Source organism: Pteropus alecto, unplaced genomic scaffold (assembly GCF_000325575.1).
Source record: "Pteropus alecto unplaced genomic scaffold, ASM32557v1 scaffold74, whole genome shotgun sequence".
Lineage (NCBI taxonomy): Eukaryota > Metazoa > Chordata > Mammalia > Chiroptera > Pteropodidae > Pteropus > Pteropus alecto.
The window spans coordinates 5,945,569-5,968,954 of record NW_006436291.1 but is presented as its reverse complement, the minus strand read 5'-3'; the positions used below and the strand labels follow the sequence as shown (position 1 = coordinate 5,968,954).

Sequence of the window (23,386 nt, the reverse complement as noted above, 5' to 3'; positions counted from 1 at the left end):
CCTTTTACGTGAAAAAAAGAAACAAACTTCTCCCTCATTAAGCCACCGTTATTTGCTTTTTCCTGTTGTTGCAACTGACCCTCACCTTAACGCTGTATGTATACAGCCATCAAACCAGACCTCGTGAGGGACACACACTGTCAAAGTTAGGGGTGTAGGCAATGGGCCGAGGAGGCTGGAAAAGGGATGGGAAGTTGTGTGAAAATTATTTCTTCTACAACATATTCTTTGTGAAACAAAACACTTCTCACCCAATTGCGTTCTTCCTTCCGAGGAAGTACCCTATGTAATAAATCCATGGGGAGTTATTAAAAGAAAAATAAGATACCTCAACGGCGAGGGCTAAGGACAATCTTGTAGCAGTATAACTACCAAAGCTAAGGGCGACCATGCTAGTTACAAACACGCCCAGTTCAGGGGAATTATTATTTTTTCTTTGCTGTTAAAGCACTGCAGGGTTGTACAGAAATATAATGAAATGATTTCCATGAAGAATCTCCTCAAATATCAAATGTAAAAGGTAGTTATTATCCAGCACACTTGGAGAAAACATGACAGAAAAAGCGGTTTTGTCTTGTGCTTAAATGTCACATCCTCTGCAAATACCGGGTGTTGACTTTGGCCTTCCGCCGCTCTGCAGATTACGGGGTATTTCCACTCACCGTGGCATTTTCAGACAGAAACCACTCCGGGATGGCGATGTGGTGGTTGGGAACCTTCCTTGGGATGTTCTGCCGGTCCTCCGCCTCCCAGAGCAGCGTGTTTAGGTCGGGGAAGTTGTTGTTGATGTCGATCCCATCGTGGGTCCAGCGTCCCAGGGACCAGCCTCCCAGCTCCGAGCCCTGGAGACGATTCAGAATATCAGGATCCCACAGGCTCCTGAGCAGAGCTGACTCTGTCACACCTAGGACGCCTCCGTCTCCACCTCCATCTCCACCTGGGGTGTATCCCTAAGCCTCTACACCCCCTCTGACCCAAAGATGACATCCAAAGGATAATATCAAAACACCTTCTATCACTATTTGGTGGGTGATGGATAACACAGCCGCATCGCTGTGAGGAGGGAAGGCAGAGAGTGGTTCCTGCCCCAAGGCGGTGACCAGAAAGTCTTAGCCCCTGCGTCCCCTTCCTCTCTCCTCTGAGAGCTTCTACACTGGTCGGATGAAACTCCGAGTGCTAACGAAGCTCAGTTCGTCATTGCAAAATCAACAGCCGTCGCATTCATACATTCTCCCTGCCCTGCCCACAATTCTGGCCTGCAAACCCCTAACCAACAGGCATTGCAAATCCCTAACTATTTGTACCAATAAATACATCTAAAATTCTGAATCGGAAAGCTCGCATTGGATAGGTACCATCGTTTTAAGTATAGTTTTCCCTTTTATTCCAAGATAATAGTCCCAGATAATATTAACCGCATTCGATACTTAATTCTATACATATGTATATCCTACACATAAGTGTAACCTATACGAATTCTACACCATAATTAGAACATGCAATATAAATGATATATCAGACTAATAAGACAAGTCACAATAATCAGGGTTGGTGCTTGCCTTGATTAAGTGCTTAATGTCAGGTGTTCTTATTCTAGTCTATTCTTCTCACTGTGTGTGTGTGTGTGTGTGTGTGTGTGTGTGTGTGTGTATTATTTGCATTCATTTTCTCCAGTCCGTTGGCATGTCCACCTCTCAGGGGTCCTCATCATTCTCAATTCCTGCTTTGCATCTTTCATAGACCTCGTCTCAGTGGAGAGACACTCAACAAGCGAGCTCCGAATGTGGGATTCGACCCGCGGGCGAGCAGGCGGGGCAGGCGGGGCCCAGCCGCAGCTCGGAGCGAGGGGCGCGGAGGCATTACCCCTTCGAAGGCCTTCTCGTAGCCGTCGGGGTTGAGGGAGGGGAGGATGTGAATCCGCGTCTCCTCCACCAGGCGGACGATGCGTGCGTTCCGGGCCAGGTACTCCTGGCATAGGAACTGCATGAGCAGAAGCACCAGTTCCCGGCCCAGCACCTCGTTGCCGTGGGCACCGGCAACGTAGTGGAACTCCGGCTCACCTGGACTCAGAGACAGAAGACATACAGGTGCGTACCAGGTGCCCGCAGCAAACAGCCCTTATCACCCTGTGCTAGAATAAAAAATCTCTGAATGATATCAATGTACAATATTAGCCCTCTCTAGTCTTTCAAATAAACTTCCTAAATTATATCAGTTCTATGCTTTTATGCCCAAAGAATCAGATAAATAAGAAAATGTGTAGAAAAAAATCTTAGATGATAACAACCACAAGCTAATCATGTTTATTCTTATTTAACGAGAATAAATAAAAGCACAGTGTTCCGAGTTTAAATTAACGAATAAAACACAAGCCATAGAAATGATTTAAAAAAAAAAAAAGGAAATGACTTTTACCTTCTGGGAGGTAATTATTTTTCTCAAAATGATTACATTTTACAAGGATACAAAGATGAATAAATATAAGCAGAAAACAGGCCAGCAGCACAAGTCAGCAGAGACAGAATTTTGTAAGGGGATGTCTGAGGTTTTTGGGGGTTTTTTTTTTCAAAGCTCAGTTTTTCAGGGTTGGAATTTATCATTATGGGGCACGAGCTGATGATGCTTCTCCTTCCCGCATTGGTGAAGCTACCGCTTTTGAGGAAATGTGATTTTACTCATAGATAAGCCCTTACTCTTTAAAAGGAACTCCTGAAATTTTGAAATACTGACGAATGTTAGTTGCATGAATCAGACAAATCTCTGGACTTAAGTATCGGGGGATTTCTAAAGGGCTCGCGGATTTACCATAAAACGGACCAGAGAAGTCCCTCGGACCTGGGGGAAAACATGCTCTCACGAGTGACTCATGGGAAATGGCTGGAAATAGAAAATGTTTGAAAATAAGATTGAAACTTTTTAAAAAATTAGGGACCTCCTCAAACTTGAGCCATTAATGAACAGGAAATCCAGAATTTTCTGTCAGAAAAGGATGCTGTCCTAACCAACTCCGGCCATTTTCCTCTTTGGTTGGTGTGGCTGACCCAGAGCTGGAGAATGGAAGTAACAAAATGGCCCATTGGGAGCAAAGGAAGATAACTTCTAGCTTAAATAAGTAAACAACCCGAATCATGAGACGAAAGGTTCACAGAACCAAGTTCTGCAGAACCCGCCTGTGTGGGCGCTGCGTGCACCACTCGGCCCTGTTCCGTGAATTTCTCCCAGGCAGAACGGTCTCCGTGCTCTCTAGGAGGGCACCAGACATGAAGGGACCGAGGCATCCCAGAGGGGTGACCTCACCAACTTCGTGCTCCCCGGGGTGGTCGGAGATCTCCACAGCGTACAGCTTCAGGCCCTGGTGGCTCTTGCCGATGTTGTAAATTCTGGTGATGTTGGGGCACATTCCATTCACAACCTTCATCAGCTGGAAAACACAATGGATTAAGGGCCTAAGCAATGCGGGCAATGCACTAAGGCGGGCAGAGCTCCCCGGAAGACAGCCACCTGCTATCCCCCCCGCCAGCCCGCACCCCCACCCCAGGCATCCCCACTCTCAACACAGGCCAGCGCTGTCCTCTGCCTGGGGTGGTCTCCTGTCCTCCCAGCACCCCTGGGTGGTGGCTATCACCTCCCTTGCTGGTGGCATCACCTCCCTTGCTTGTGGCTATCCCTGACCTTGGCTATGGTATTATCTCTTCACTGTGGTTTCCTGTTTTCTTTTGTCCCCTCGCTAGACTACAGATCCTTTAAGGGACAGACTGAGCCTTTTAGCTCTATATCTCTGGCTAAATAACTATTTATTACTGAATATCAGTTTCTTTCACAATTTAAGGAACCTCTGTGACGTCAGGCTGAGGAAACAGTCCCCGCTCCTGCCCTCCCAGGGCTCGCAGTGCAGTGACAGGCGGGAGTCATACGACGTCCCACTCCGCCGGTGCTCAGCAAGGGGACGCAGGGCGGCCATGGTGACGGGAGTCGTGCGGTTCAGGGTCGGGGCAGCAGGCTTCCGCCAGGAAGTGAAATAGACTCGTGCTGTTTTCTGAGTTTCGCTTTGACGGTCGAGCTCATCAGACTGACAGCTGCCACCCGCGGGAATGTGACAAGATGCCCAGGAGGTAAGCAGGGCTCTGGGAGTGGCAGGGGCACAAGCTGCGCTCGGGGGTGAAGGACACAGACACTGTCCCCAGAGGTCGCCTTCCTTCCATCTCTGAACAAGGACTGTCAGTGACCCGTGACACGCCCTTGATTTGCTGGGTGAAATTGTTGCACAATCCTGATCTGATTCAAAGGCTGTCTCGGCCAGACACCAGACCGGCCACGCTCGTGGCGGCAGCAGGAGCGTTCAGGGGACAATCCTGCGACAGTGTGTTAAAGACCAGGACGGACGCGCGGATGCTGTGGAAGCAACAAGGAAGGACAGTCCGGCCAGGGTGTGAGCGGGCCGGCGTCCATCGGGGAAGGTTCGACCCTTGGAAAGATGAGCGGGAGCTGGGTCGTTGGTGACCTAAGGAAGGGCATAGCCCAGAGGGACAATGTGGACCTGGATGTGCCCTAACCATCTTTCAAAAAATTCTTGATCAATCGAATTATCCGTAAAATGTCTTTAAACTTGTAAATAAACAAATATGTTGCAAATTTTAAGGCGGGTTAAAATCTACGAGGACTGGAAAACTGGTGTTCTGTAGAACTGATGATAAGTAAAGTTATACAGCTGTGCACTTCATTTGCCTTTCAAAACAACGTTCTGCAGTGACTGCGCGAAGTGTGTCTAAGGAGCATCAGAGAACATTTCTGAGGCACTGGAGAGATTTATAGCTGCTGCGGCTTTGTGTTTATGACACCCACGGGTTGTTACAGGTGCAGCCTTGCTCAGGAACTCCGGGTCTAATTCTCTCTCGCTCCTGGGGGGCAAACGTGCTTCGCTTTGACAACTCACCTGGAGTGCGGCATCCAGGTGAGTGAAAGAGAATTCTGGCCGTAAACGACCCTTGTTCTCAAGAAGGTGAAAGCAGAAACCCACCGGAAGTTAAGAAACAGCACACGAGGGAAAAGCGGCTCTCTGCCCATCGGCAGGAGGGGTACGTGACGCAAGGTCAAGGTGGGGCCGCAGGTGAGATGCATCACGTTTTAACAAGAGACGGTAATAAAGTCACTGATAATATCCACAGTCATGTAATACTGCATTCTGTTTCTCTGCTGCATCTCACCGTCGTGACCACTGGGTGAAGCAGGTAAGTAGTAGAGGTGATGGCCCCCATGTCACAAAAATGGAGAGCGAGGCTGGGAGCCACACGGAGTGATTTGCCCAGGGTCCCCCAGCTCGTACTAGACGGAGACAGGGCTTTGGACTCCAGGCTCTTATTTGTCTGTGAAGGTGCAGCTAAGCAATGAAAAGCAGCACACCTGTCTGCAGCACACGGCGACCATTCTGAGAAAACGGGCACGGCACCCCCCCCCCATCTTATTTGGAGCCCCGCGGTCTCGTCCCTGCTGATCACACTGTCATTCTCGGCTACCGGCATCGATCTCGCAAATTCGGATCAGCAGGCGGCCCACTGTCTCGCCTTTCGATCAATAACGAGTTCCGCAGACACAGAGCCGCTCTGCTTATCCTTAATTAGGCGATGAACGCGAGCCCCCGGCACGGAGCCTGCCTGTCACTCAATGCTTACTCTCCTGCCCCTCTCGGTGAGCTGCTGGAGAATGTGCCACCTGTGTTAGAGACCATGACCTTGACCTTGACACTGGAAAAAGACGAATACCGTCTTCCTTTGGATGCACACTTAGCCACAGCTAGTCCCTCAGTGTGGGATGCTCTCAGCATGAGTCATCAGAGTCACCTCTTTATATTCTACCCACTGTCACAGCGTTCTGTGACCAGCCACATTTTCCTTCTCTGTGTCGCGGTAATAGGATGGAGTATTGCCATTATGACAAGTGTCTTTCCTCACATAAGAATGAGAACACAGGCATTTGAAGAACATCCTTTACAAGACGTTCTTTACAATTCTCTCTGTGTAGTGGCCATCTGTGGTTTCTCCGGTGGCCAAAAGCACCATCGAAGGCCTGGGTGGTGACCCACCTTGCTTATTTCCAAAAGGAGTCAATTTTTTTTTTTTTTTTTTTGGAGCTTGGGTCTGAGTGGTAAATATTTAGGTCTTGATGGGTCTTAAGAGTAAGGACTAGAATTTCTTCATGGTCTTAGAGCATGAATTCTCAATAGGGGAGACATCACTCCCAAGAAGGAAAAAATTGGCTCTTTGGGGCTACAAGTCTTCGATATTACAATGCTTTGTGGCCCTCCAAAGCTCAAACCTACCCAACGAAATCTTATTCCTTAGTATTCAATATAAAGGCTGGAGGAAAATTAAGAAAAATGTCTGAAAAGCCTGCTTAGGAGGCGCTAATGAAACACGGTTGAGAAACATCACCCTAGAGCAGTGGTCTCCGCCTTTTGTGGCCCCAGGGACCGGTGCTCCTGTGAGAATCTAAAGCCCGATGATCTGAAGTGGAGCTGAGGCGGTGATGCTGGCACCGGGGAGCAGCTGCAGATACAGATGAAGCTCTGCTCACTGGCTCACCGCTCACCGCCTGCTGTGCAGCCCGGTTCGTAACAAGCCACGGACTGGTACTGGTCCACAGCCCAGGAACTGGGGACCCCTGCCTTAGAGAGTAAGGCAAGACCCTCAGCTTCATCAGGACTCTTTCCTCGTCTCTGAGACAGGAAGACATTTCGCCGCCCTCGTATCTACTGAGTTCTGGGCTCCGCCGTTCCCCTCTGTTCCTGAAGACAAGACATGAAAACGCCCCATTTTCTACTAATTCCGCTTCTGGCCATGTATCAGAGAGAAACTGTTCACAGAGACTGGTGACATGATACGCACGATGACACTTGCTGCAGCATGTTTCACGCGGCCTTCGTGTTCATTAAAAGCCGGGTGATCCCCAAATGCTCCAGAGCAGGAAGACAGCGGCGGGGACGATAATGCAACCCTCACTGGAACATTCTGCAGCAGCACGATTACAATCGCGAGGCTAGTGTGAAAGACGGCCAATGGTCCAGGATTAGCTGACAAAAGCAGGGCAAAAGTGTAACCATCCTCTGAACGAAAGCGTATGAATTCTCGGAAGATAGAAATTCAAACACTGGATAGAAATAGGGCGAAATGAAAACCACTGACTGTTGCGGGTCGTGGGCTCACGGAGGACTAACTTTCAGACCTTCCTTTGCACCTGATGTGCGGACAATATCTTTTATTCGATGACTTCGAATGTCAGAGAAGAGAAGAAAGTCCTCATCCATCGTCTTTGCTCATTTGCCTGAGAAACAGACACTGCATCTGATCAAATGGAAATGGACTCCCAGGGAGAGGAAGCGGGGAGAGAATCACAGTGAGCGGCACCCCGCGGGTGAGGGGTGGGCTGGTCCGGATCTGCTGGCCTGCTGCCCTGCCCTGGCTTCCTGCCGCCGTTACCTGCCCCCAGCGGCAGGCTGAGCACGGAGCAGGTGGCAGGCTCAGCCACTGGACCCCCGCAGCCTGAGGCCCCAGCCATCCTCAGCTGCCCTGGAAACCCACACCGCTAGCTGCTGCCTTCTGACTCATCCTCCTACCTTCTTCTTCCTAGTGCATCGCTCCCAACTGACCGGCCAACCAAACGGGACGCGCGGAGCGTCCGGAGGCTGACGACGCCGTGCCCGACCCAGAAGTCAAGTCATTAGCCTTTCCCACAAAACCACCTACTTCCCCACTTTGCGGACGGGGTCCCATCCCCTCGGAAGCATGCCAGCCCCCTTTCTCTCCCCAGCTCACTTCAACAGCTGACCTAGGACCAGCCAGTGCACCTCAAAAATGCCTCACCCCCTCCTTCTTTAGGCCCAGTAGGTCCCTCTCCTGGGGACTTGGCTGTACTCACCAGTCTGCTCTCCAAACAACCTCCAGATGGATCTCCTTGAGCTCTGCTCATGTAAAAACTTCCCCTGATTCTCAGACGCATTCCAGAAGTGTCTCTGAGCAGGCCAGTCTCCCCTGCCAGCAGACTGCCCGCCGTTCCAGAAACATGCCATTTCTGCTTACCTCCTACCTCTGCTCTCACCGCCCACGCTGCTCAGAGCACCCTTCCTCCCGCCCCCGCCTGCCCGAGCCTGGGGGTGAAGGACACAGACACCCACCCCGGAGGTGACAGTCCTGGAGGACAGCCAGCCCCATTGCCACCAAAGCCCTTCCCAACCATAGCCAACCAAGCCGGTCATTTCTCCCCCAACATCTCCCCTGTGACAACCTCAGAGGTACATATTTACCTAGTACACATTATGGATTTCTGATAAAACGACAGAGTCTCTGCCTTTGTGGTCCCAAAGAAAGGAGACATAACATACACACAGACGAACAGATGACTAAGCAATTATAAATCATGACAGGAGTTGTCGAGGCCTCAAGCACTGGGAATGCTTACGTGACTCCGCCTTATAATATCAGTGTTCCTGCCTCTCCCCGTTCCTTCCCCGTCCCCATCACCTGTGGGTTCCCCCTGGGAGAGGACAGTGCCTTCTAAGTCGCTGCTCTAGAACCACTTCCGGCACACAGAGCCATCCACGTTCTCGGGAACTTCTCCCAATGCAGTTAGTTTTCCTATTTTCTCTTCCGTCTTTCTGCTCCTGCTGCCGTTTCTCGTTTTTGTTTGTTTGTTTGTTTGTTGTAAATGTCTCTTTCAATACTAGGATAAACTAACATTGTTTTTCCCCTGAAGTAGAAGGATTTCCACAGTAACCTAGCAGACTCCATATGGGCAACTGCTCAAAACGCTAGCTGCTTTCCTGCCCCCAGGAGTCAGGGATCCCAGCGGCAGATCACTTGCCACTTGAACACTCTTCAGGACTGAGAGATGCTCGCCAGTCGAGCCCTGGGCCCTGGGCCCTCGGCGGGGTCATCCAGCGTCACCCGCAAGGCTGCACTGACTATGCCAAGGTTCTTCTTAGCACTCACATCTACCAAGGACAGAGACCAGAGTTGGCAGATGACACACAGTCCCCCCCACCCAAGCTCTCCTTATTAGAGAAGAACCCCAGTTTCCCACACGGCACGACTATTTAAAGACACCAGTTACCTGGACCCTCCGTGCAGTTAGTCTGTTTAAAATGCATTTAGATATATTGCTCTTGACAGTAATTGCACCAGCTGAGTTGATGTTTGTCTAACTTCTGGGCTGGAAAAGATGTCTGGAGATGTCCAGTAAGCAAAGCTGGGCTAACACACAAGTGCTCCCCCAGATGGAGCGGTGAGCTGAGCCATTTAATCCCCAAGAACACAGAGTGGCAGGGTGACTCACGGCCCGCAGACCCAAACTCATTATCGTGATTTCTGAGGAGCAAGGTGCAAGACAATTTCTTTAGCACGTCCCACCTCTAAGTCTGTGCTGATGGGTGTCTGGAAGCTGTGTGTGTGTCCACTGAAAGGACACGGGGACAGGCTGGGCTTGCCGATTCCCTGGGGTGGGACTTGGTCTAACTGCCCCGACCTCACCGGGGCTGGGGGGCTGCTTCCTTTCCTCAGCATCTAGGAGCCCCTGCTTTGAGCCACGTTAATTTGGCCTTGGTGAGTTCCGGTTCTTTAAATGCATCTATTAGGGCATTTCTCGGCCGGTTGTCTCTGCAAGCAGATTCTTTGATATCTGAGGACTTCTCATTTGCCAGCGCGTCCCCACCCCTTCCAGCATCATGCTTGGGGGACACCCTGAACAGGATTCCAGAGGCCAAGCCCTCAGCATAGGGACCGCAGTTTCAGCCAGTCCCGGTAAATGTTTGGTTCCCTCTCCCTCTGCACATAGTACACAAAAACGCCACCAAGAGCTCCGAATGCCTTGGTTTCTGTAATTAAATCAGGGGACAAGCTCATCTGGGAGTACCTTTTCCTCCTGACAGTATGGAAGTGCTCGAAGCTGTAAGGGCATCGGGCCAGAGATCTGAAGACTGACTGTACGTTAGAATCACAGAGAGAGCTTTTACAAATTAGATCCTCCTCCTAAAGATTCTGCTTTAACTAGCCCGACAGAGAGATCAAGTAGAAAACCCCAACGAGGCTTTCTCAACCTTGAAACTACAAGCATTGAGTGTGGCTTCAGCAAACCAAACTGATCATTCAGATTCTACCCCTAACACATCTTCCTAGTTTCTGAAAATAAAAGCCTACGCGTTTCGGGGTGCACGTGTATCACCCCTCGACGAACCCAGGTCCTACCTGGCGCATTTCCTTGTAGCTGTGGTGCTTAAAGTCCAGGTTGTCGGTAGTGGTCATCTCGTTTCGTCGGTGATAATAGTTATTTGGATCTAGGAAGAGAAATACGGTTTTGAACTCATAGACATCATTCTACTATGTGCGGTGGCACTGTTGGGTGCCCGATTCGTGTGGGGACACAGCCCGATCTCCAGCTTCTCACACAGGCACAGAGGTGAGAGAGACAACTTTCAAGACGCTTCTTAGGGGTCAGAGTTACCTAGTGATGGAGAGCATGGGCCTGGAGCCAGGATGCCTGGGTTCAGATCTCTGCTTGTCCACTTACGTGCTGTGTGACCCCGGACATGTCACTGGATAGTCTTTGCCTTAGTTTCTTCACCGTAAACAGAAAACATACTGGCACCTCCCTCATTGGTTTATTGCTAGTATTAGTTGGGATAACATGTATGTTGGCAAACTGTCAGCACTGAACGAATGAACGAATGAATGAATGAAAAGTGAATGAATGAATATCACAACTGCGTGCGTGAATGGAAATTTTTAGAAGTCTGGGGGACACTATTAGTTGCTTACCAGCATTCAGTCCATTTTCGTCCTTCCTCACAGAAGCCTGTGTTGTTAGGGACCCCCCCCCTCGACTTCCTCTCTTTTCAGAAGCAGACCTTTTCCTCACAGAAGCCTGTGTTGTTAGGGACCCCCCCTCGACTTCCCCGCTTCTCAGAAGCAGACCCCAGGTCCCCGGCTCTAAGGGCCCGACACAGCTGGGCCAAGCCCAGCAGAGCAAAGCACTCCCTGGCCACTCTCACTGGTCCAGATCGAAGGGAGGACTTCAAGGTAGCGGAGGAGGACGAGGGAGAATCTCTCCAGGTGGGGGACAGAGAGAGTCCCAGCGACCTCAGGAGCCGATGAGTGAACCAACATGGAAGCCAGTCCTTCTTCGGGGCTGCCAATCACGCCAGGTGACAAAGTCCCTTAGCCATTAAGCCAATGGGAGCTGGTGGTCTGTTGTTGGGTCTGAAGCACCCCAAGAGGCATAATCAGGATGTATAAACAGTAGTCACCTCCGGGGACTGGGATTCGGGGGCCTGGGGATGACATGTCCGCTCCTGACAGGATTCCCTTCCATATAAACTGACTTTTTTTTCATGCTGTTAATATAAGCATGTATTGTTCCTATAATTACAGAAACAAAGAACACTCAGATGCAAGGCGAGGACAAGGAGGAGCGAGTGGGCTCTGAGGTCCTCCTCCTGGCAGACCTCAGCCAGCGCCCCCCGTATCTCTCCCTGGAGGACGCAGCCGGAAGTCCTGGCCGGCCCAGGTCTCCCCACAACTAGTGAGAATGCGGAGCTTTACAAATCATTCTACCAACCCCGGAACCACGTAGGCGAGGTCGGAACCACAGCAGGTGTCGGTTTGATGCACGTCTCTGGAAGAGCGATGCTGGAGGCGGTGGTGGTGGCACAGGTGGGTGATGCTCCCTGCGGTATCAGAGCAGCGAGTCCCGATGTGTGCCACCAGTGTGTGCCACCAGTGCGGTCCACAAACCAGTGCTCTGGCTGCTTGTCAGACCCAGCCTAACCTACTGAATCAAATTCACATTTTTAAAACTCCCAGGCGGCTCCACAGGCTCAGAAGTTTGAGAAGCACCGTGTTCAAAAGTACTGAGCACACCTCCAGCAGGGTCACGGTCCTCGTGCACGGTACACATGTCTGCGTCCCCACCGCCACACAGGTCGTGAAAGCCTCACGAGACTCGCCAGGGTTCACGATGAGCCGAAAATCACACACAGACGCGAACAATGAAAAGACAGTTTTTAATATTCACAAAAGGTTTGCCAATAATTCTATGAGAAACAAATGACTGTCATTGACAGAGAAATAATGGGGGAGGGCCAACGGGCATTCTGTCCAGAAAAGGAAGCAAAAGCAATTCAGGTTTAGCCAAGAGACACCCCCGCTTACTTCGCGGAGACTTTCCTTCCAGAGTGGGGCTGACCCCGCCCTCAGGCAAGCCGCCTTCCCTGTGATTCCTAAACCTCTGTGTTTAAAAGCAAAGGTACCGCGTATTTTTCACATTAATTTACACTTAACTTACACACATGCCGTTTTCTAAGAGCTATTCAAACCCCCCTCCGCCCAGGTCCCCAGGGGCCTCTTTCCCAAACTCTTTAAAGCCCCCTTTGTCTTTGAACCCAGATTATGCCTTCCAGGTTCTCAGAAGGGACTGAAGAAACTTTCAGAACGCCAAGTACAAACAAGCTCCCACGCTCTCTGCTCGGCAGGGTTCTCTCAGGCTCGCATTGAATCCGTTTGCATAAGGATATGAACTGCCTCAAAACCACGGCTGAGTATTTTTCAGAACTTTCCACCTCCCACATTCGGACCAAATCCTCCTTTACTTGTCCACTTATTCCGACTGCATAAAGTTTTATTGGGAACCTCAGAGTCTAACACTCTCGATAAGGAGATAAGTGGGAACAGAGCTCAGCCCTCCTGGGGCTCAGAACCTACGATGAGTCCGCCAAACCCACTGTCCCCTTCTTCCCTCTGTGAACAAAAGGTTCCCCTTCTCCTGTGGGGAATGTGTTCCAGATGGTTCCGATGGAATTGCCCTGGCGACCATTCACAGGTATGGACATGTGACCCAGGTCCGGCCAATTAAACACTTTGTCCTCAGGCCACAGTCACTGGCTCAGCTGATCCCAAGATCCCAGGATCATGGCGGGCCGATCAGATGGTGTTCCACCCGGAGCTGTAGAAGGAAAGTCTTTCTGCCGAAGTCACTCGGGAGGCAGGACAGTCTGGGATGGTAGTGACCAGCCTCCCTCCTGGCTGTGGGGCAGTCGGCAGAGGGGCGGGCGGTGGAAAGCCCCGGCTGCATGGAGAAGGCCGCAGAGATTACACCCATTTTTGTCTGAAGCCAGAGTCAGAGCTACCCCCGGACTTTCCATTTATGTGAGCCAAAATTTTCCTTTCCCCCTTCAGCTGATTCGAGCAAGACTTCCGATGTCGGAAACAGAGTCTGTCTGCAAAGCCTCACAGAGGGAGCTTTGGGGATTCAGTCCCTGCCTCCTTCCCTGTGCTTGGCTCGATATGTCACATGTACTGGAAACCAGCAGATTCCTTCTGGGACCCCTTAGTTCGGGCACAAACTCCAGGTGGGGCACATGGAGCCTAAAATCATACTCCAAACTTCTGTTATTCGACTACTCAAAATCCTGATCTGCTCGAACAGGGATGTTTAAAGAAAAGGTGACTCCGAAGATGAAGGACTTAGTCCCCAGTCTACAGGGAAGGTACTGACTCCGCTTTGCGGATAAAGCAAGCAAAGCACAGGTACTTCCGCCAGCTGCCCGCAGCCACGGTTGCCAAGGGGTAGAAGTGGACTTTGAGCCCAGGTCTGATCTGAGCCCAAGCTCATGCCGCTTCTGTCCCCAGGCTGCCCCTGAAAGGGACGTGAATTCATCTCCTTTTCTGATCAGACGGCCTGAGAACCGGTTTTGATGGGAGAGGCCGCGGCTGATAAACGGTGGTCCCGTAGCAAAAGGAGGCCTAAATATCGTGGCCGTGAGCGATTCTATGTCACCCACCCGATTACTCCACCACCCGGGCCTGGGCTCAACCTAGCGATCGATCCCACAGGACAAGAGAGTGTTCAAACTGTGGCCTGACTGTGAAAAAAGCGGAAGGCAGCAAAGCAAACAGATGTAGTTTAAAAGTCTTTGCAGCTGGGACAAGCCCTCCGTCACTAACGTGGACATACTGATGAGAGGCGGGCTGGCTCAAAGAGGATTACAGCTCAGCAAGACAGGTGCTGGCCTTACGATTAAACCCCTTTTCCAGTGATTTGTGCCTGGGAGGGTGTATGTACTGGGAGAAATGATGGACAGCATTTCTGGGTTCCTCATGGGGCACCACCCTGCAGCAGCTCTTCGAGCTCGAGGGAGCAGAAGGCCCTTCCCCGAGACCTCTGCATGGCTCACGACAAGGTCCTGCGAGTCCTACGCAAGATCCCTGGTCACTTCGGCTCTGTGCAGAGGGAGGATGGTCGCTCAGACCTGGCGGCCAAGAAGACGCTGGGGAAGGAGTGACAACTTTCCCCAGAGGTCAAAGTCACACGTTCATAAAAGAAGGTGCTGAGCGGCACTCACTGGGGCTCAAGCATCACCACCCCCCGCCCGAAGCTCGTTCTCCTGGACCCTGGGCACAGCCCTGTCGCTTGGTGAGGACACAGCATGCGGGCTCATGGGGCCCTTTTCAGAACCAGGCAGTGTTGTTTATAAGAGAAAAAAACCTGAAAACCACCAAGTTGTGACCTGGGAGTCAGCTGGTGTGTGTGTCTTAACCTGAATTCTTCGTTATTAAATATTTATCCTAAGAAGCTCTCCCTGGGTTCTGGTAAGTACAAATCTTTAGTCCAAAATGGACAAGTCCATTCAAATTTGCAGAAGAAAACTTTTACTTTAAAAAAAAATTAACAATAACAAAATTATTTTTTGAATTTTTCTAAAGTTTTAGTGTGGTAAAACACACAACATAAAACTCAGATCTTAACCATTTTTAAGAGTACAGTCGAGTAGTGTTAAGTATGTTCACATCATTGTGAAACGGACCCCTAGCACTTTTTTATCTTGTAAAACTGAAACTCTATAACCATTAAAGAACATTTTCTTTTACCTTTGAGCTTTAAAAAGCCTATTGATAGACCATGGTATAGGGTAATTCAGTTTCCAGTTCAAAAATCTCTGGAAACGTTATTCACGAAGTCTTAGAAAGAATCACCACCTTCCGCTGCCCCCACCTGGGCATTCACGGGAAGATGGCAGGCGATGGAAGGACAGGACAAAGAGAAGCAGAAGCAAAGTAAGTGAATTTCTCATAAACCAGAGTCCCAGGAAGAACAGGATCTAGGTGGCCCCACTTAGACCACTAGGTCGCCCTGGGTTTGAGGGGCCAGTGGGTTGGGTCGCCCCTGGCTTTGGCCTCATTAACTTGCACAGATGGATTGTGCCAACAACAGGACAATGAGCACTGAGATGCACATGGACTTGGGGGCCCCGTGTGCAGCCCCAGGCCCTTGGACATGACAACCACCAGGCAGCATGAGTAAAGGCCAGTTCCGCTTTGGGCAGACTGCTAAGAAACTTCTAGAAGAAAAATGACCCTAAATATTTGGGGTTGGAAAATTGACCAATTCTGGGTCCACACTTGAAACCCACTGAGATTTCCCACTGTAATTGTCTTTGTGAGGATTAAATTGCCTCCGGGACCTAACTTCAAACACACACGCACACGCGCGCGCAAACACACACACACACACACACACACACCAGGAATAACTTCACAGGGAAATATTTATTTCATGAGACTCTCCCAGGCTGCCCTTTGCCCTCTCCCAATGACAGATGAATCCTGCCCACAGAGAGAAGCCATGATCCCACGCTGTGAAGCGAGCAGGCCGAGGCCGTGCTGAGTGACGCGGAGGGCGAGCCTCCTGTCCTGGCACAAAGAGGGCCTCACACCCACCCGCCCACAGCTGTGCCCACAGACACGGCGCGCTTGGAGAGGCCCAGCAGGCTCTGGATGGCGGCCAGCGGGACCTGGGATGGCAATTCCAGGACAAACCAGGCACGAAAGGAGGCCCAGATCCAAAGTCAGGCGGGCCTCCGACAGATGTGGCTTTCCCCGTGGGTCTGCCTTGAAAATGCACGCTCCTTCTGCACCAGCAAACCCGCTTATCATAATCTAATTTAAGCAATGATCCTATAATTGAATAGTCCTATAACTTACACGGCGACCCTGGACACGCACGATGACAGAGAAACAAAGAGGTTCACTGTGGGGTCCTTTATAGACTCTAAAGCGTGGATTAAAAACATGGGATTTTGTCTGTGAACCAGGATGAAGGCATCCACCAGACAGATGGTCTCTAATAGTTTTAATGACATGAAAAAGTTTTGCAATTAGTAAGTACGAATTTATAACAAAGAATCTGTCTGGAACGAGGGTAAGCAGGTGGGTAGATAAACTCATGTTTCTCACCAATACAGTCTGTGTTCTAAAAATTCACAGTCGTCAAAGCAAGATCAGGGATATTATGGGATTGAGAGAGAAGCAGTAAATGACACCAAATATGCTTTGAAAACACAGTCAGTGTAAGTTCACGGTCGGGGGTGGGATGGCTGTAGAAATAGCACGATGGATACGGCGGCCTCCGAGCACATCAGAGCTGGTGGTACCCCGCCTCCAGGCAGTGCCGGAGGGACCCAGAGGAAGCGAGGCCCCGATCTCACACAAGGCAAGACAGAGAAAGCCGCTCTGGGGGAGGATGCACAGGAGCCATAACCAAAGCCGTTCCCTGTGACCTGACTATGGGCCGACAAGAACGTGGCATTTCCCACAGGCCCTAGTGAAGGATCTGAGGGGTGCTCTGGGGGCCAGTCTCCTTCCCTGGAGATGTCTGGTCAGGAAGTCTGGCCTTCTGCAGGCCCCGCATGGGCACAAACTCATCAGCTCCAAAAGGCCAGACAGAGTCAGCCATGAGCCAAGCCAGGGTAAGCCCGTCCAGGGCACACACCAGCAAGGAGCTAGACGGTGTGAACTCAGGCCCTCTCCTTCCTGCCACTGTGAAGTCACAGCCAGACACCATCATGTGAAAAGAGGGCCAGGGGAATACAACCTAAAGAAACAAGCATTTACCCAAAGACACAGGCAGCCAAGTGATGCTATTTAAACAGAAAGAGAATATGTACACGGTCAAGTTTAAAATTAACTTCTGCCACCTCCTCTACCCAGTGTGGCAGGAACACTCAAGGACAATTAAATGTGCTACCGAAAAAGTTTTATGTTACCTTTTTCACTCACTTGTATGGAATGAATTTTCAGCCTTAAACACGCATCATCTTAAAAATCCAGGAGGCGAGCCACGGTTGGTGAGGCCCCGAATGTTCATGGTGTTTCTGAGCAAATTTTTTTTTTTTCTTTTTGCTTACCTATGTTTTTCAGATATTTTGCAATAGGTATGGTTTTTTGTTTTTATTTTTGTTTTTGTTTTTACATGAGAAAAAGATTGCTAGGTTAATTGTTACTTGTCTTGGCTTGGCACCTGCTCCCCATCAGCCCTCCCGTCCTGCAGGAAGTGCGGGAGGACACTACACTCACCTGGCAACGGGCATCCGAGGATCTCCAGCCTCATGCAGATGCTCCCGCTGTCGAACCAGGACTGCGGGTTGACGCGGATGTAGCGGGCCACCGTGGGGACGGGCAGCTCGTTGAGAACCGGGATCTCCTTTTCACTGTTTCCTTCGAAGATCTATTGATGCACAAGGGTGGGGGGAAAGGAGACTCTTTGAGAGCTTTATTATCAAGGGATAAAAGAGTCAGGAACTCACTCATGCCATAAGACCCCGCTGGGGAGCACCGCACGCGTGCTGGGCATCAAGGGGAAAAGGGAGCCGAGTCGGGCCTGGACCTGTCCTCAGGAAGCTCCCATCTTGTGGGTGGAGAGGGTAATACTTAGATGTCACAGCTGAAATCTACTAGTGCCACAGCAAAGGGGCGGCCACAGAGCTCTGGGTCTTTAGGAGGAAGGAACCAGGCAACGTTTCAGGGATGAGGTGCCACGCTCAGGGCCTTGAAGGAAAATGATTTAGATCTGCGGGAACGAGAGGCTCTCCAGAGAAGAGGAGAAGCCCAGAGGCCGGAGAGCAACTGGCCCGCTTTTTCGGGAACACAGGAGTGTGTGGGGCTAAGAACGAGAGAGAGGGTCGAAAACGGAGATCGCGGCAGACACCGGGTACCACGTTGGGAACATGCACTTGAGGACCTGAGGAAGACAGGGGCATGATCAGAACTGGCCAACTCGGAGCGAATCATGGAACCGAAAGATCAGGGTGATTAAAGCGAGTGAGCGAAGGACCGGAATTGAGTAGCTGCGCAGGGCCCCCGTTTACCCACGTGCCACACGACTTTCCAGGGCTGACCTGTAAACTGTGGAAGAGACTGCACCCCAGAAGGACTGAATTTTATATGGGCCCTAAATGTGGGCCGCTCGGCGCTGAGCTTCGGGATTGGGGCAGGGGTGGGGGTCATTATCCATCAGACTCGGCAGCTGGTTCGAGTGGACACGCGATCCGCAAACACCCAGGTGCAAACACGGACTGGGCACGCGCTGCCTCTCTTTGCACAGCTAGGCCCCGGGGGGTAGAGGACGGGACAGACTCACCATGTCTCCAGATCCGTTCTTAATAGTGACCCACGTATGGCTGTCATTGCTCACCATGACCTTATAGGAGGTCACCCAATCACTCCTAAGAGAAAATAAAACATCGTTGGGACTGCACACTTTGAAATGTTTACCTCTTCCAGGTAGAGGTGTAGCAGTGATACGAGCAAGCACCTGGTCACTCCCTAGCCCCCAGCTACCACTCCCCGTGGCCTTGGCCAGGTAACTGACCATCGCTGCCCCTGGTTACTCATCCATAAAATGAGAATCATAAAAGTTCGAGCTTAGGGGATGAGGATGAGCGTGAAATGGTTTAGTGCCCTTTAAACACTTAGGACAATGCCTGGCCCCTGGTAAGCACTAGACATTGGTCACACACCAGAAGATACACAAGTCTATATATATATATATGTATAGTTGTTTATATTGAACATTTGTATCACACAGTAGTAGCTTAATAAGAGTCCCACGTGGAAAACCAACCTCAGTAAAAGTTGCAAGTTGGTCTAGAAATTTTGTTTGGGACACTGATTTGGGAACAAGGCAAACTGGATTCCATGAACCACAAACATGACAGCTTAAGTCTCTGAGAAGCCCTGAGTGTCTCCTTGGCTGTCACAACCATGTAGTCGCCCCCCAAGCACCAGCAACAATCCAGTGATAGCTGGGCCTGAAGCCAGACTCCTGTCATCACGACCTACTGTGTAGAAACTTCTGCGGGGAAAACAGACATAATCTGACTTCCCAGAGTGGAGGTCAATTTGATAGGCTTGGCAAATAAACAACCTTCATGTGAAAAACACATTTTTTCCCTCTGCCTCGGTTTTGTTTTGTTTTTAATAACATTAATCATTAAGCAATACAGAAAAAGTCTTCCTGAGCGTTCTTCTTTTTAATTTTTAAAATGTTAGAACTAAGCACGATTGCCTAATCTTTTAGATTATTCTGCCAGCTGAAGCATGTGGGCTCCTTTCCCCACCGTGAAATCTTGGACTATATCCCAATAAAGTTCTGAGCTTCTAGTCTGCATCAGTACCGTCTAGTAAAGTTTCATTAGAAAGACAGGCTGGTTCCATTCATTCTGGTTCGTCTGACCGACTTGTCGCAAAAATTATTCTTAAGTGTTTTGCACACGTTGGAAACAAACCCTTTGCCTCGAACCTTCTCCCCTCCTCCCCGCTCCTCCTCGCCAGCCTCGTCTGTACACCCGCTGAGAGCTGGAATCTGTCCAACAGCACATTCCTCCCCAGAGGGGTCCGTCTTGGGCCCACACCGTTAAGTGTGCCTTTCAAAAAGCGTCTCAGCAACAGCTCATGTCCTCTGCACTGGAAATTTGTCCTCACCCAAAATAGCAACCTGTTTCCCACATTCGAATAATTTCCAAATGACTTGTAACTGCTGTTCCTTTTGCCTCTGTTTCTCCGCTGGTAACACCCCGCGGTGATCCAGGAGGCAGTCTGCAGAGGCGAGGGACATGCCCCACAGATGGGGCTGAGGAAGGTAGGAAAGCCCTCAGTCAAAAGAGGCACCCAAACCATAAGAGAGGGCTAGGAAGAAAAAAGAAGTTCTCCAAAGAAAAGGAAGAGAAAAGGAAATGAAACCCAAGTAACAATTACACGAACTTAAAAGAACATATAGACAAATGTTTGAGGGGTAATTGGTTGTTGATAAAGCTCAGACCTCTTTTCTGAACTACAGGCTTAGATCACGTCCTTCTGTCAATGTGACCTCGCCACTCAATGTCTCAGAGACATCTCAAATTTAACCAGCCCCAAACCAACGGATTTGTTTCAAACCAGCCAACCTGGGGTCTAACGAAGTCCCTGCCTCGGAAAAGGTACCACCATCCGCCCAGGGGGCCCGAAGCCCTATAGTCATCCTTGGCACCTCACTTTCTTTCCTTCCCCTGTACCGAATCCACCACCAAGTTCTGTCCATTTTACCTCCCACATCTTTCTAGAATCTCTCCAAATCTCCAACTGCACCGCCACCTCCTCGGCCCATTTTCTCAGGCCAGGGTTACCGCGGTTGCCTCCTCGGACTGCTCAGCTCCTGACATCGCTGTGGGAGGATGGACTTGTGTCTGAAGGTTCTAGCCACATGTCAAACTTAAAGTGACATGGAATGTGGAGGACAAAAAAAAAAAAAACAGTGCGTAGCTCAGAGGAACGAAAGAGGCAGGGGCAGGCTAATGAATGCAACATACGCCTTATCTCACGAAAAAGCTGCGTATTTTATTCTTTCGTGACAGGCACATCCATTGTTACGAGAAAGCCAGCTTCAAAGATCAGAGCTATAATGTCCATGTCTCTTGATCTCCTAATCCTTGGGGAAGGTTTGAAATTCACGGCCCTTTGTGGCTTTTTCCCACTGGCCTCAGAGAGATTTTTCCACATCACAAAACCACCTTGACATTTAATTCTCTGCAACTGGAGATTTCAAGCTCAAGTAAAGAATTTGTGTCACAGACTTTCTGACTGCAGAAACGGGGAGAGGCTATGCTGACTCCCGCCAGCTCCCTGACTTAAAACAAAACCAAAAAACGACCCTACCCTCATATGAGATACCACATTTCCTACCAATCCTGCTTTCCTTCAGATCAGGAAAACAGAAATGGGCTATGCAGGAAAAAACTGGAACACACTCAGATATTTTAGTACCCAATATAAGTTTGGTCTAAGTACAAATCAAGAATGTCCACCATCAACAAAATGGCAGACTAAATGCCTGCAGAGCCTTCTTCTACAGCTCAGCTAGGTCCTGGTTACACTAAAACGAATGTTTTAAACCATCAGGGGGTGTGCAAGCATGCAAAGGAAATCTCTAAAGGAAAAAAAAGAGCTGTGAATTGAAATACACACACACACACACACACACACAGAGTGAGCAAACAAAAAAGGTAAAGTTGCCTTAGGGAAAAATGCATATAACAGTGCTGGCGTCAAAACACTAAGCCAACAAAAAATAGGAAAATTGGACCAAGGACTTTTTCTTGGACCCTCAAAGGGTGTTGAAATGGTTTCAGAACACCAGTGGTCACTGGGCTCGCAAAAGAAGCACACATGAATCTTCTCTAAATAAGAGTCTTCAATTTAGACTCTCGAAGGTTTCAGTAAATTCAATCACATAGGAACTCACGATTTGAAAAAAATCACTAAACACACAAGAAAACATTCTCCCTGAGAAAGAAGTAGCAGAAACAAAAAACAATAAACTTAGATCTCAGAAAACTTAATTATCTACAAAGAAAACTCAAAAAAAATTAGAATATTATTAGACTTGATAAAAGAGTTATTAGAATATTAGAATATTAATAGACTTGATAAAAGAGTTCAGAAAGATGACTGGACATAATCCTACTACACAAATATTAATTACAATTCTATACACAAGCAGTCAAAAATAAGGTATTAAGAATAAAATGAACAAAAGACGTGCAAAATACTTATGGAGAAAACTTTACTGAAAGACATTTTAAAAGACATAAATAAGTGCATATCTATACCATGCTCATGGATAGAAAAATATTATAAACATGTCAATTCTCATGCACCAAAAAATCCCAATAGCATATTAAAAAACTTGACAAACTGATACTAAAGTTTATGTGGAAGAAAATAATCACAAAACTTTTGAAGAAGAAGAAACGGTGGGGAAAAATTGCCCTATCAAGATATTAGAACTTATTTGAAAGCTTTAGTATTTGAGAAACTGTGATAACAATGAACACACAGACAAATTTATAAACGACCAGACTAAGAGCCCAGAAATAGACCCTTGCACATATATAAACTTGACAGAGATGTCTTACATGGCAATGGAAAATAAGTGAACTGCTAAATACTCTCAAGGTAACTGGATATTAATATAAAACGAAACTTAAATTGGACATATATTTTACATCTTTCACACACACACAGACAAAATCCGGAATAAATTAACTATTTAAATGTGAAAAGTGAAACTTAAAACTTAAAAAAATTTAATGACATATGGGAGAATTGTTTCATAACCATGAGATAGGGAAGGATTTTATAAATAAGACACAATCAATCTAACTGGAAATGATAAATTAGTTGAACTACATTAAAATTAAAAACTTCTGCTTTTCAAAAGACATCATAATGAAGCCAGTAAGAGAAACCTTACTGGGAGAATATATTTTGAGTGCATTTAGCTAACAAAAGGATTAATATCCAGAAAGTATTTTTAGAATTCTATAAATCCATGACCCGGGGACGGCCCCGCACCACGCAACGCTCGCACGCAGGAGGAAGGAGCGGCTTACGAGCCGCTCGCCCTGCTCCTAAGGGTCATGGCTGGTTTAAGACCCTGCACCCCAGAGCTGGACTCGAAATGGAGAAACTCGACAAGTCATTCACAGTAAAGGTAACTCAAGTGGCAAGTAAACCTAGGAAAAGAAGTTCGACCCAATTAGAGGTTGGGGAAATACAAGTTAGAACCACAGTGGAAGATACTGCTTTACACTCTTTATACTGAAACTTAAGGACAATGACAATAAGAAATGTTGGTGAGGATGTGCGAGGAGCAAGAAGAACTCTAAAACGCTCCTGGAGAAAGAGAGGATGTGTGGACAAGCGGTCTGGACAACAATTTGTCATTATCCTATCAAACTCAGCATCTGCATACCTTCCAACTCAGTCATCGTATTCCCATGTATGTATCAGAGACATTCCCTTGTATGGGTGCTTCAAGAGACATACAAAAATGTTTAATAGCGGTGTTATCTTTAAGAGCAAAAAGTAACAATGCAACTAAATAATAAGAAATGGTAAAGGGAGCCATCCAGTCTCCATCCAGCACATTCAAACAGCAGCGAATGTGCTACAGCCACAGGCAACAACACGAATGATATTTGGAAGCAGAACGCTGAGGGAGAAAAGACAAGTTTCAAACGCTACCTGAAGTA

The 23,386-nt window shown here is 48.8% G+C and overlaps 1 protein-coding gene across 1 annotated transcript in view; it reads right to left on the bottom strand.

Annotated features, from left to right (window-relative positions):
* Window positions 1–23,386, bottom strand: part of CPXM2 (carboxypeptidase X, M14 family member 2) — a gene marked incomplete at its 5' end in the record, with an annotated part of 94,047 nt that overhangs the window by 12,560 nt on the left and 58,101 nt on the right. The window contains 6 exons of the mRNA XM_006912874.3: window positions 663–842; window positions 1,864–2,060; window positions 3,298–3,421; window positions 10,233–10,321; window positions 17,394–17,544; window positions 18,457–18,541. Of these exons, the coding sequence (XP_006912936.1) occupies window positions 663–842; window positions 1,864–2,060; window positions 3,298–3,421; window positions 10,233–10,321; window positions 17,394–17,544; window positions 18,457–18,541 (826 nt within the window). The remainder of the gene's footprint in view (window positions 1–662; window positions 843–1,863; window positions 2,061–3,297; window positions 3,422–10,232; window positions 10,322–17,393; window positions 17,545–18,456; window positions 18,542–23,386) is intronic.